Source organism: Thunnus albacares, chromosome 9, assembly GCF_914725855.1.
Source record: "Thunnus albacares chromosome 9, fThuAlb1.1, whole genome shotgun sequence".
In the NCBI taxonomy this organism is placed as follows: domain Eukaryota; kingdom Metazoa; phylum Chordata; class Actinopteri; order Scombriformes; family Scombridae; genus Thunnus; species Thunnus albacares.
In genome coordinates this window covers 26188994-26201430 of record NC_058114.1, presented here as the reverse complement: position 1 = coordinate 26201430, position 12437 = coordinate 26188994, and the positions used below count along the sequence as shown (strand labels likewise).

At 39.9% G+C, this 12437-nt stretch overlaps 1 protein-coding gene across 1 annotated transcript; it reads left to right on the top strand.

Annotated features, from left to right (window-relative positions):
- Positions 1-830: 830 nt before the first annotated feature.
- On the top strand, positions 831-8401 carry rabggta (Rab geranylgeranyltransferase subunit alpha). Its single transcript, XM_044360932.1, has 17 exons — positions 831-928; positions 1273-1312; positions 1483-1593; positions 2303-2427; positions 2547-2734; positions 2873-3130; positions 3825-3908; positions 4041-4123; positions 4236-4331; positions 5477-5582; positions 5685-5736; positions 5843-5931; positions 6086-6174; positions 6285-6401; positions 6495-6608; positions 6794-6881; positions 7672-8401. The coding sequence occupies exons 2-17, from the start codon at positions 1310-1312 to the stop codon at positions 7818-7820; spliced, it is 1752 nt and encodes a 583-aa protein (XP_044216867.1). The 5' UTR covers positions 831-928; positions 1273-1309; the 3' UTR covers positions 7821-8401.
- Positions 8402-12437: the final 4036 nt, after the last annotated feature.

The following is a 12437-nucleotide window of genomic DNA, read 5'->3' as shown; positions in this document are numbered from 1 at the left end:
AAGACCTGACTGGTACTGCAATTTTTTGGGCATTATTTGAGAGTTCAAAAAAGTTGGACGACTATATATTGGCCAATGTTTGTTTGTTTGTTTGTTTGTTTGTTTGTTTGTTTTACATAGACACATGACTTAAAAAACCTTTTGATGAATATTCTTTCGATTTGTTTCTTCAGCATTTGTCGTCACCGGTGGAAAAACAATGTAACTGTTTTGAAACTACCTTCAAAATACACTTGGCTTTCTGTACTGCATTTTTTTTAAATTTATCAATCCAAAATACATGCCGATATATTTGTGATAAGTTAATATCGAGTCAGCAAATTTATCCGTTAAGTTCTAGTGTGAACACACAAACATATAGGCTACACTATATTATACATACATTTTGTTTCTGTAGGTTTACAGAACATTTTGCAAACCAAGACCAAACCATTTTGCCAAGATTAAACTATTTGAGCAAACTGTACATGATTTAATTAATAAATAATAAGTATTTATGTGCACTATATCTCTGAAATTCACAGTAAATTGTTCTGTGTATCAAAATAAATCTTCAACTTCGACAAACTTCTTTCTTTAAATTTTACTCTTACCGAGGTTCCTAAGCGGATGTGTGTCCCTGTCTTGTAATTTCCAGCCTCTCCGGGCTTTTCGTGGACTTCAAACAGTATTTAACACCTCCACTACGAGCCGCTTTTAAAAATAAATGTTCATTTAACTCCAAACTATGGTGAGTTTAATGTTTCTGCACTGCTGTTTGCTGTTTTCGCCACCAGAGACCCACAAACGGCCACACACCGTTGTTCTCTCTGACGTCATTTTCATAAGACGGAAGTAACAAAAATTGTAGTCGTTAGAAATCTTGATGGTGACATGACAAATCAAACAGCATACTGAAAAACATAAAAGAAGCCAACTAACCAAACAGGTATGTATTTCAGGGGATACGTAATGCAATGTTAGTGCTTCTCTGTAATGTAAATATATGTCGTATCGGAGGTGACTGTTCTGTGCTGGTTTGAATGGACTGAATGAGCCCAGTGTTGTTTACTGACAACGGAGCTAATTAGCGAGCTAACTTCAGACTGTGATGTGTTAGATGTTTTAACTTAAATGAGGGCTGAATACGTAAACACTGGTAATTAGCTACCGTCAGGGCTCATAATATTGAATTGTCATAACTTTTTGTGCCAGTCTGACAGCTCTCTATGTCATAAACACGTTACGCAGGCCTAACACTGAATAACACCCTTCATGTGCTATTATATGCAGGTTTATTTTGGGAAAGTCTCCTTCACAAACATAAAGGATGGTAAGAGATTCATCATGTAATCATTTTCTATTGAAATGTAGCCTAATTCACTGCATTCATACAGATGCAGATACATATTGTGCATGGAATAATCAATTATTTACAATAATCTACTAACAGCAAAGTGAAGTGTACTTACTGTACTAACCCTTCTTTTCGCCCTTTCACAGCACGGCAGAGTAAAGATTAAAACCACCGCCCAGCAGGAGGAAGAGAAAAGAAAGGAGCGGGAGAAGAAACTGAAGATATATGTGGCTGCACGGGATGCCTGTTTTGCTAAGGTCCTTTAGACAAACACATTTCACCATACACTTTAAAGGATCTGGCTGATAATGTACTGTGTTCCTCTTGTTGTCAATAAATCCCATAAAAAGACCAAAGCCAATTATGACTTTATCCTACTAACAAGTATTGTCTATGTATTGTCTGTGCAAACTACTCCAAAAATACATCGCTGTTACACATGTTCCTTCATTACCATGAACATGGGCACTGTGATTTATTTATGTTCAATCCCATATACACCATTCTGATACTGCAAATACTCACTAGCACTACCAAATCTTCAGCTGAAAATAGTCCCCAACAAAGGGATTTTGGAAATGGAACATTTCCTCCTGTTTGAGTAATGATGTCCAGCAGTTTTAGGGAATTATTTTTTAAATTAAATCCACACACCTTTGACCTATTTTTAAAGATGTATGTCTTCAGCAGGAACAAATGGGCTCGGGGCTGAAAGTATTAAGACACAGACTAGAAGAATATAGAATAACACCAGCATTATTCTTTAAATGGCAGTCTCTAAGCTGTATGACAGCTAAAGTACAGTATTTAACTGAAATGTTGGTACTTAATGAATAGTTTAACTGACCAGTGCTTATTTAACAGTTTCAGATTTGTTAGCTACTTAATTTCACTCATGTCCTTCTTGTGTGCCTGTCTGCTGCTCTGTGCATTTGTGTCACACTCCTGCTTTGTTCTGTTTGACAGAGGAAGCAGGGTATTTGGGATGATGAGGCCCTCCAGTTGACCCAGCAGTTGCTATCATCCAATCCTGACTTTGCAACCCTCTGGAACTACAGAAGAGAGATCCTAATGCACCTGGAGACCGTGAAGTTAGATAATTACCAATTATTTTGTCACGTGTAGATTCATAACACAACAGTTTTTGAATGGTAAATTATCTGAGATATGACAGGGGAATAACATTTCTGTTTCTCGATATCCGCTTCAGAGACCAAGACGAAGTGCAAAAGATTTACGAGGCTGAGCTATCATTTCTGGAGTCTTGCCTGAAGATGAATCCCAAGTCCTACGGCAGCTGGCACCATCGAGGTTGGGTCTCGGCCCGCTTGCCTCGACCGGACTGGGCTCGAGAGCTGAGCCTGTGTGATCGCTGCCTCAGCCTGGACGACCGCAACTGTGAGTAAAGGAGTAGAAGTAGGATGTTGAGACTTAAGAATTGTAGAGGATTTGGATAATTCTGTATTTTTTATACTTTGGCATGCCAACGCACCATTTCCATCCATATCTCACACCATATTCTCTTATCTCGACCAGTTCACTGCTGGGATTATCGCCGGATGGTAGTGAAGATGTCTGGCGTGCCCGTGGATCAGGAGTTGGGGTTTACTGATTGTCTTATTGGCTCCAATTTTTCCAACTACTCCAGCTGGCATTACCGTAGCACCCTACTGCCACTGCTCCACCCGGAGTCCCCTGAACCTCCCTCGCCTTGCCATAAGCCTCCCCAGTCCTCCCCTCCACCTTCTCCGCAAACCCACTCCCATCGCGTCTGTGAGGAGCAGCTACTGAAAGGTAAACTCAGTGACTCAGCCCGTGAATGGCGAGGTTGTCTAGTCAGCAATACACAAAAGCAACAGACAGGGGGCAGTCTGAGCCTTAACAAGTGCTGTAAAATGTGGCTGATTCCTGTGGGATTCCCCCGGGATAGGAGTCAATTTCACTATTCATCACGTGACTGGGACGGTACAGGAAAAAAAAGTCAATGGGAGCGGGCGGGACAGGAATCATATTAACAATAGGTCAGTTTTTATATATAAATTATATGCAGTTCTAATATGAATTAATAAATAAATAAAATAAATGCTATTTTCTTTATTTTGAACATAATGCTAGTTTTATTGTTGTCGATTTCATTCTCTCCTGTCTGCGATGGTGGCTGGTTGTTGGTTGGTTGCAGCTATTTTTTCGGGAATCCTGTGGATCACGGGATTCCTGCAGGATTCCTGTGGGATTCCTGCGGGAACAGGATGGGACAGGAGTCATTCTTCCGGGATTGGGACGAGACAGGAATTTTATTTTACTCTGTCATGGGATTGGGAAGGGACAGAACTATTTTTATAGGAGTGGGATGGGACAGGAGTGAAAATCCACTCCTGTGTCACCCTCTACTGTAAACTGTACTGTTGTGTTCTGCAAATGATATCTTTTGTGTAATTTGAAATCGTTTACACTTAACATTCAACTGTTTCTCTTGTTTTATTTCCAGAATATGAGCTTGTACAAAATGCTTTCTTCACCGACCCCAACGACCAGAGCGCTTGGTTCTACTATCGTTGGTTGCTAGGCAGAGGTATGTATATGTGTAGTGCTGTCTGTATGTTCAAATATGTGTGAAAGTACATACATAGTTTATGAGCATGCAAATATTTCATTTATTTTCATTTATTACACTAGTTTGCACAAACCTCTCTCTTTCTTACAGCGGAACGTGAAGAGATGATAAGCTGCGTGTACGTCAGTCGGGATGAGGAGAGAGTGGCTGTTGCCTTCTCTAGGCCTGTCAATGTGAGTATCTTCACTTGTCCTTATGAGAAAAAGCTTCCTTTTTCTTTATCTTATATCATTATGGTGCACTTTGTTGACTCAGCAACCTTCCTTCTTGTGTCGCTTCTGACAGGCGCAGTCGGTTGGGTTGATGCTGGTGCTCGACGGTCAGCCCCAGAGAGTGGAGTGGAGGAGTGTCCATCCTCGCTTTAAACACAGCCCTGTCTGGGTATCCTTTTCTTTTATGACACAAAATTGCCACAGACAGTAATGTTGACTGTCACCGTGTGCTGCTGATTGAACACAATACTGGTTTAACATTTTGTTCTCATCATTCTTCACATACCACATGCTGATAAGACGTTATGGTGTGTGCATAAAGAGAAAGTGTGTCACCACCATAGACTGTAATCAGTCTACTGGAATGGAATGTTGTTACCTCCATCATAGAAGTGTACCATTTTTTTGTAGTTATGTCAGGACAACGTGACACAAAGGACTAGGCTGGGAACCAGACAAATCTGCAAGCTCATGTTTTATTTGCTCTGGCAGATGCGTCTGGCCACCCTCCCGTTCAGACAGATTTCCAGCCGACCTGACCCGGGTCGGGCCAATAACAACCATTTATCTAATATGGGGCGAGTTTGATCCGATGACTGTACAGAGGACTATAGAGGGTTACGTCGCTCAGTGTTACATTGCTACATGTTTCGTTGATCTGATTGGTTGTAGGTCTGTCCAATTGTGTCCAGAGGCATTTTGGTCTGCGCGCGTCGATAACTCCCCTCAGAAATTGAAAATGAACTGAGAGGCTCGATGCCAGACTAACAGAGGACACCGAGTTTAGTCAGTAAGACTGCTAAAATAGATGCATTTTATGAGGAATCCAGTTTCTCTGAAGTGTCCTTCAGTAAGACAGGGAACTCCCCTCAGCTCCATGAGTGCTGCTGAGTATCTGACCTCACAGGCTGAGCCTCTAACGGAGGGAACAAGCAAATCATGGTTTTGAGTGGTTTAATTCCAAAGATAGTTTATATTTAAAAATGATTGATATCTGGAATTCTCTAAACAATCCCAACTCAAGGTCCATTTATTAGCTTTTTTTGTAGCTTTCAACTTGCTAAAGGCTAGTTTTTCTAAAGGACTGTTTTTCATAGATTTACATTTTTTAGTCATACTGTCCACAGCTCTTACAGTTTGCTGTACTGACACTGGAAATGAGTCATGGACTTGATATGCACATTCATGCTGTGTGCCTAGGTGGGTTTTGTACTTTAGTTAAAGGTGGCCAGTTTAGTCTGGATTTGAACTCCTCCTTACTTGTGAAATAAATCATCCTCATTTCGTTCTTTCTTAATCTTAACACTGGCTCAGATCTGTGACCTTCCTCCTGGAACGACCAGCGACATCACAAATGAGCACAATCTGACTGTGCACTGGACTGAAAAACACACTCATAGAGACTGTGCTCTGTATACAGGTGATACATGTTGTGTTTCTTTACATGCTGAGTTCTCTTGGGGTCTGAATGACACATCTTTATTTCCTCAAGCTTCAACTGTGGGGTTTTTCACTTCCACAGGTCGAAGCGAGAGTTGGTGTCGCGACTCTGCCACTGATCAGGAACTTTTCAGGTACAGTTTTGGCGGCATGTCTTATTTTTTGTTGTTGTTGTTGTTGTTGTTGTTGTTGTTGTTGTTTTTTTAACGCATAAGAATGGATTGTGCTCTTTCTCTATAGGAGTGAACTCTCAGTAGAGAAGACCTCAGTGTTACAGTCTGAGTTACAATCATGTAACCAGCTACAAGAACTGGAGCCACTTAATAAGTGTAAGTGCATTAAAATTTACTACAACCACGTGTCCTCGAGTCTCACAGAGCTGAATAGTCGACTTCTTGTATTATAACACCTCAGAAAGAGGTTTGCTTTTGTTGCTGCTGCTGTTTTCATGCAGCCACTGAACCACTCTCATTGTCTTGACAGGGTGCTTACTGACCATTATCCTCCTGATGAGGGCACTAGACCCCCTGGGATATGAAAAGGAGACACTTGCTCATTTCCAAACACTCAAGGTCACTACCAACTATTTACATGTCTGTGTCTGTGGCATTGACTATAAAATGTATTTGCACACAATATAGGCATATTTTTTATCTTTGACTAAACTCATTTTCTCCCTCAGGAAGTGGATTCCATGCGCTCTGCCTATTACAGTGACCTGTGCAGCAAGTTTATGATTGAAAACACTATTCTGAAAATGGAGTACGCTGAAGTACGCGTCTTCAGTATTTCTGACAAGGTTGGTTCAGAATAATGACACAAAATCCTATTTGGTCAATTGAAATCCAGTCTGCCAATCTGAGAAGTCATTTCTGCACTTCTTTTCTAACAGAACCTGACCACTTTATGCCACCTGGACCAGCTGCTATTGGTTACCCACATCAATCTGTCCTCCAATAAGCTGCAGCGGCTTCCTCCTCACTTTGCCATGTTGCAGTGCCTGGAGGTGATAAAGTTGCTATTCAAATCAAATTATCTGTCCTATCTGGACAGTGATTCTCTTCTTATTTTGTGTGTGCCTCAGTTGGTAGATTACAGCAGGAATGATACAAAATGATTACCTTTTTTCTGCAGTGTGTTCCATTTAAAAAAAAAACAAAAAAAAAAAAAAAAACTTCTATCTGCTTGCAGGTCTTGGAGGCTGATAACAACTGCATAGAAAACCTGGAAGGAGTGTATCACCTTCCCAAACTGGAGGAGGTCCTCTTGAAGAACAACAGTATCCTTAAATCAAATATTTATATTCATGATTTATATTCAACTTTGTTTGACAGAGAACATCCTGTTCTGGATCTGTGTTAATCCTCTCGCACCAGTGTCATAGGGTTCCATTTTGCTTTTATCTCTACACTCCTCTCACAGTGTACTAGTGACTCAAGAAATGTGTGAATCAGCTCTGAGTGCGCAGGGCTCAATGCTGCAAAACAACCCCGGTAAAGAGTGCGAGCAGCTGTCGATGTGTGAAGAATGTGATGTAAAAGACACACTATACACAAAGGGTGGTGTTTACAGAGTTTGGAAATTGCAGCAGTAACAAGCCTTTTCAGCTCAGTGCATGAATAATTTGTTTTTACCTGAAACTAAATTTAGCGATTAAGTAAATAAAATCAGCGCTGCAATTTCACAGAGCAAACAGCATCATTAAGAAGGGAAGAGACACTTAACAACACATCATCACTGCAGACTGCTTCCCCTTCACGCTTCACTTTCCCTGATACACTTGACAGGGATTAATGAGGTTTGCAGGTTATGACCCTGACGATATAGTCGAGGGGTTTTTCTATAATGAATGTTGAATTACAGTTGTAGTGTATGCATGTCTTTTGTTTGGCCTAAGTTTTATATTTAGAAAAATAAATTAATATCCCAGTGTAATATTTAACAAGTGGATCTTACTTTTGCACCAGTGTCAGGAGCACTGAATGTGTGTGGCATGTCGCCTTTCTTTTCATTCCTACTAATTTTACCACAGACCACGTGAAGGCTTTTTCATTAACCCAAATGCGCAGAAATATCTACACTGGCAGATCTTCAGCCGCTGGCCTCCTGCCCCAAGCTGAAACGCCTCGATCTCCGTGGCAACCCTGTCACTCAGACCGCCAACATCGAGTCGCAATTAGCCGAGCTGCTCCCCTCAGTCACAGACCTCCTGCTCTGATCAGATGGAGGGCAGAAATCTCTGCCACCATTGTCCCGTCATTCGGTTGTACCTCACACTCTTGGGCGTGTTTGTTTGTGAAAGAGCAATTGGGTGTTTTTCCAAGTGTCTTGTGACTCCGTTTGTTCCACTTGTTTGGGAGAATGTCAATCACACCGACCCCCGAGGGTCTGATGCATGATGCCTCACAGCATATGTCAGAGACCTCTCTAACACCCTCAACAAAAAATCCAGAATTATGTGTGTGTGACTGCGTAATAACCAATGTTGCATTTCATCTGTGTGCGTACGGATGTTTCATAATACAACACACTCAAATGCATGCTGAAACCCTGATAATGGAGAAAATTGACTGTATATGGATTGGCGTGCAGTAATGCTGGCTTATTGCTTCTATAAGCTTTAAAACGGTTGAATTTGAAGAAAAGCTTCTAACTGATGATCAGAGCATATTGCATAGTTTCCACACACATTTTTTTTAAAGGTTGTGTAAACATTTAATATATGACACAATACTGTTGCACAGTAAGTCACAGATCCAGTAATAAAACAGCACACATTGTGTCACTGCCTTCCAAGAACCGTCTTGTGTGTTTTTTCTATGGCGAAAGAATAATTAATTTTACATGTATAAGCTTTCCTGAATGTGCGTTAATCCCCAAGCCATCACAAGTCGGTTTCAGAGGTGTGCCAGGGCCACTAGGAGTGTGTCACCACGCTACGCCTCTATTGACATCACTGTCTTTGTTCATTTGTTTGATTTTTTTCATGGGATCAACTTCGCAACCGTTGAAGATTGATGTCATGACATTTTAATTGGTGTGGTTCTGGGAGTGTCTAACCAAAACAAATTAAAACGACATTGAATTTGCAAAATGCCACATCTTTCAGTTCACAATACACAAGGAAAAAATATGAAAAAAAGTCATTTAATCATTAAATATAAACTCAGATTTAGGAAAACAAGCTGTTCTAGCCTAGAGACTTTACCTAGGTGTGGTAGTGCTGCCAGCTACATACTAACAGTAACAGTATGCTCACACAGCATTTGTTAACATTCTGATGTTTAGTATGTACAGTATAATGTTTATATGTGATTGCATGCTTACATTTGCTTATTAGCAGTAGTCAAAGTGGTCACAGGTATTTGGTCATAAACCAAAGTATTGGTTGTGGCTCAGGAGGTCGAGCAGGTTATCTAGTAATCACACGGTTGGTGGTTTGATGCCCACCTCCTCTGTGTGTGAATAGCTGAAAAAAAAGGTAAATTGCTATGTACATGCAGCCATTTTATTGGACAAATCAAAATTTGGAATTGAATGGATTATTACTGTTTGTACCAAATTTCATGACAGCCCATCCAAGTTGTTGAGACATTTCTGTCAAAACCACAGTTGTGAACCTCAGTTGTAGTTAGTTGTAGATTGGATTAACAGTAAATTAATCTATTTTGAGTGTGTGTAAAACAACCAGTGTTGTAATAGGAACAAACTAGTCTTTATGTTCAAAACCAAAGCTGAGTATAAATCACATGTTAGTAAAGCTGGTTGTAGAGGCCAAACCTTTGGGAGTTATAGAAAAAAATGATCATGGCACAAACACATACAGAGAGCAGTAACTAAAATGGGAAACAGTTTGTTTGTAATTAAGTGATGTGTAAAATATCTGACACAATAAACTATCACCTGAATTACTGTTCAGTGGTTTGGTCCAGTATTTCATCAGGTAATAGAATGTTACAACTGGTCCAGAGTAAAGCTGTCAGGTTGGGGAAGCAGGAGTGGACCCAAACGCAGAGGCCAGAGTGCAGATTTGATGAAAAAAAATCTCCTTTAAGCGTGGATTGTCATGAACAGGCAAACAGAGCTGAACAGAACTAGTAGACGAAACAAAACGAATGATCCAACAAAGACTCAACTCAAAACCAGACCTTAAATACAGACTAAACTAATCAGGGAATGGGAAACAGGTGACGAGACACAAGGGCAGGCTGGGAGTGATTGGCTGAGGGAAACACAGGAAGCAGGGCAGGGCTAACGAGACTGATACAGGGCAGGTGTGGGGAAGACAGGGCAGAGCAGGGCTAACGAGGGTGAAGCAGGGCAGGTGAAGAGGAGTACATGAACACACAAGGGAAACAGTAACAAAACCATAACCTAGAAAACACAATCCACTATATACAACCCACACCAACCTGTCCAAGAACCATCGTGAACCTAAACTAAATTATACAACACACCAGGCTAAACAACAAAAGACAGTCTAAACCCAAATATAACAAGACCCATATGACCGGAAGGACTAAACAGAACTGCAAAGCAGCCTAAAGCCAGGGTTTTCAATGTCACGAAGGTGTCTCTCTTTTAACCTGGCTACGTAATTAATAAATTAATGAATTCGTTTTTTAATGAATGAATTTGCATCAGCAATTTTCTGCCAGCATTCCTCTCTCGCCTTATTTGCAGCAACAGCGTTGCTTTTTAATGTGTAAATGTAATGTATCTATATTATTCATAGCTCTCCGTTATAATGATCTGTTCCTCCTGACTGAAGTTAGCGGCCCACGATCTGTCCATTGTGTGCAGAAAAAGAGTCAAATGATGCGCCAAACGCCCCCCTTTATGGGGACGGGCACATAGCCTGAAGCAGAAAGCCTGGGTTAACAAAGAAAGTTCATATCACCGTTGTGATACCACTTATCTCTGATCGCGAGTTTAGGGTTTGTTGAGCCAGCTCACACAAAGAAAGCCTGGGTATGTTGAACTTGCTTCGTAGTACACCCCTCAGGAGACCCCAAAGAACACACAAAGTCCAGGCAGGGTGTGACAAAAGCAGCACATGTAGCTCTTTCTTGTGGGTTGAGAACAAATGTCACTAAACTGCATGAATGTCTCTTGATTTGAAGTGAAAAATACACTGTATTCATGATGGTTTTCATTAGGAATGTCATTACAACAAAGACTGTTGATTTTTTACAAAAAAAACTATAGTACAGACACACACACAATTATTTTTAAAAAAGGCATGCTGCTGGGGGTTGTTTTACCAAAAATAAAAAACCACATCAGTTCAACATACAGTAGTAAACAGAGCAATGCAAGAATAGGATTCACTCCCAAATCATATTACAGTTCTTTCTTTCTTTATGTACAAACTGTTTTTTTCTCTCCATTGGTTTATGTTGGTAAATACATGGAAATTATTTAACTGTATTCCACGTTCTTTATCAGTTGCATATTTTTACAATACATTTACCTTTTCACTCAGTTTCAATTTATTTTACTAAGGTACATTGAGGAATTAAAAATGTTGAAAATGTATACATGTGTCTTTATTTTGTGTTCATCATGTAAACAGGTTGTTCTGGGGGAAAACTATAAGCACCAATATTCATTGCAGTAACAGGTTTTTACAGTAGTGTTTTGAATGGATCTCACCAGTGTGTAATGGCTGTTTTATAGTGTGTGTGTGTGTATTTGATGGTTTTTGTATAATGTCTGAGGGCAAAGTTTGGTTTAGATGTGAGATTACATGGTTTTGAGTGGGGAGTTTGTTTTTGACATGGGAGTTTGAAGTTTGTGAGGCTGAGTGTGCAGTTAAACATTTGTGTTTAGACCTTTGGGAAATGGAGCATAATTTCAAGAAATGTGTCTTAGCAATTCCTACGGAGACTATTATGCAATAGAATTAGGTTGCTTTTGTTTGGGGTTAACCTGTAACACAGTTAAGAAACTCAGTGAAAAACCGACCCAACCAGTCCGTGTGGATAACTCAGATGATTCAATCATCCAGCGCATGCAATATCTATCAAATTATTAAACAAAAGTAGACAGACACGTTCTCTTCCAGTGAGCCAGACCTTTCTAAGAGCAAGGTGTGGACCTCCCACACAGAGGGTGAGCCACCTGTCATTAAATTCCACCACAAAGTGACACTGAATGATGGGCTCATTCCACGCAAGACATTTTGACATGTCACAGTAAGAAAAGTAAAGGTGGGAATAAATCAAATTAATGATGGCTTCCACAATTTCATCATGCTGCTTGAGTTTCCTAGTTCCTGCTGGTTCATTGTCAAACTGTCATGACTTACTGGGACACTTGCATAGAACAGTCAAAATGTCTGCTGTGAAAAAGGTCTATTATTTTTTTCTTTATAGGAATTTACTAGCAGTCTTTTCCCCACTTGTACTGTATATTGTATTTTTAAACTTTCTCTACCTGTCAAAAGAAAGCAAAAAACAGCAACAAAAAAATAGAAGAGAAAGTAACCTAGACCAACCAGATATACTGATCCTGTTGCCTTGTGAGAATTACTTTGTGATCCTTTATAAATGAACGTAGGAGTCTGATGTAATCTAAAGTTTAATGAATAATGAATGAATGAATGAAAACTGGAATTCATGACTTGGACAGGACCCAAGCCTAAGAGCCCAGAGAATTGGATTCCAATATTAACTATTAATTTTTTGTAATTATAATTAACTAATAATTATAATAATATCAACAATTATTATTACTATTACGGCTTCAGTATCAAGCCTTATTATGATTACTATTTTCTCCACGCCCTTCTATAATCATGAAGAGTTTACACTTAATAGATAGATGGTCAATA

Bases quoted from the DNA above. Each gene is read 5' to 3' on its own strand.
- rabggta (XM_044360932.1), top strand. The intron at 5,583-5,684 runs GTGATACATGTT...TCACTTCCACAG, and splicing joins AGACTGTGCTCTGTATACAG to GTCGAAGCGAGAGTTGGTGT. The intron at 6,609-6,793 runs GTGATAAAGTTG...ATCTGCTTGCAG, and splicing joins CCATGTTGCAGTGCCTGGAG to GTCTTGGAGGCTGATAACAA.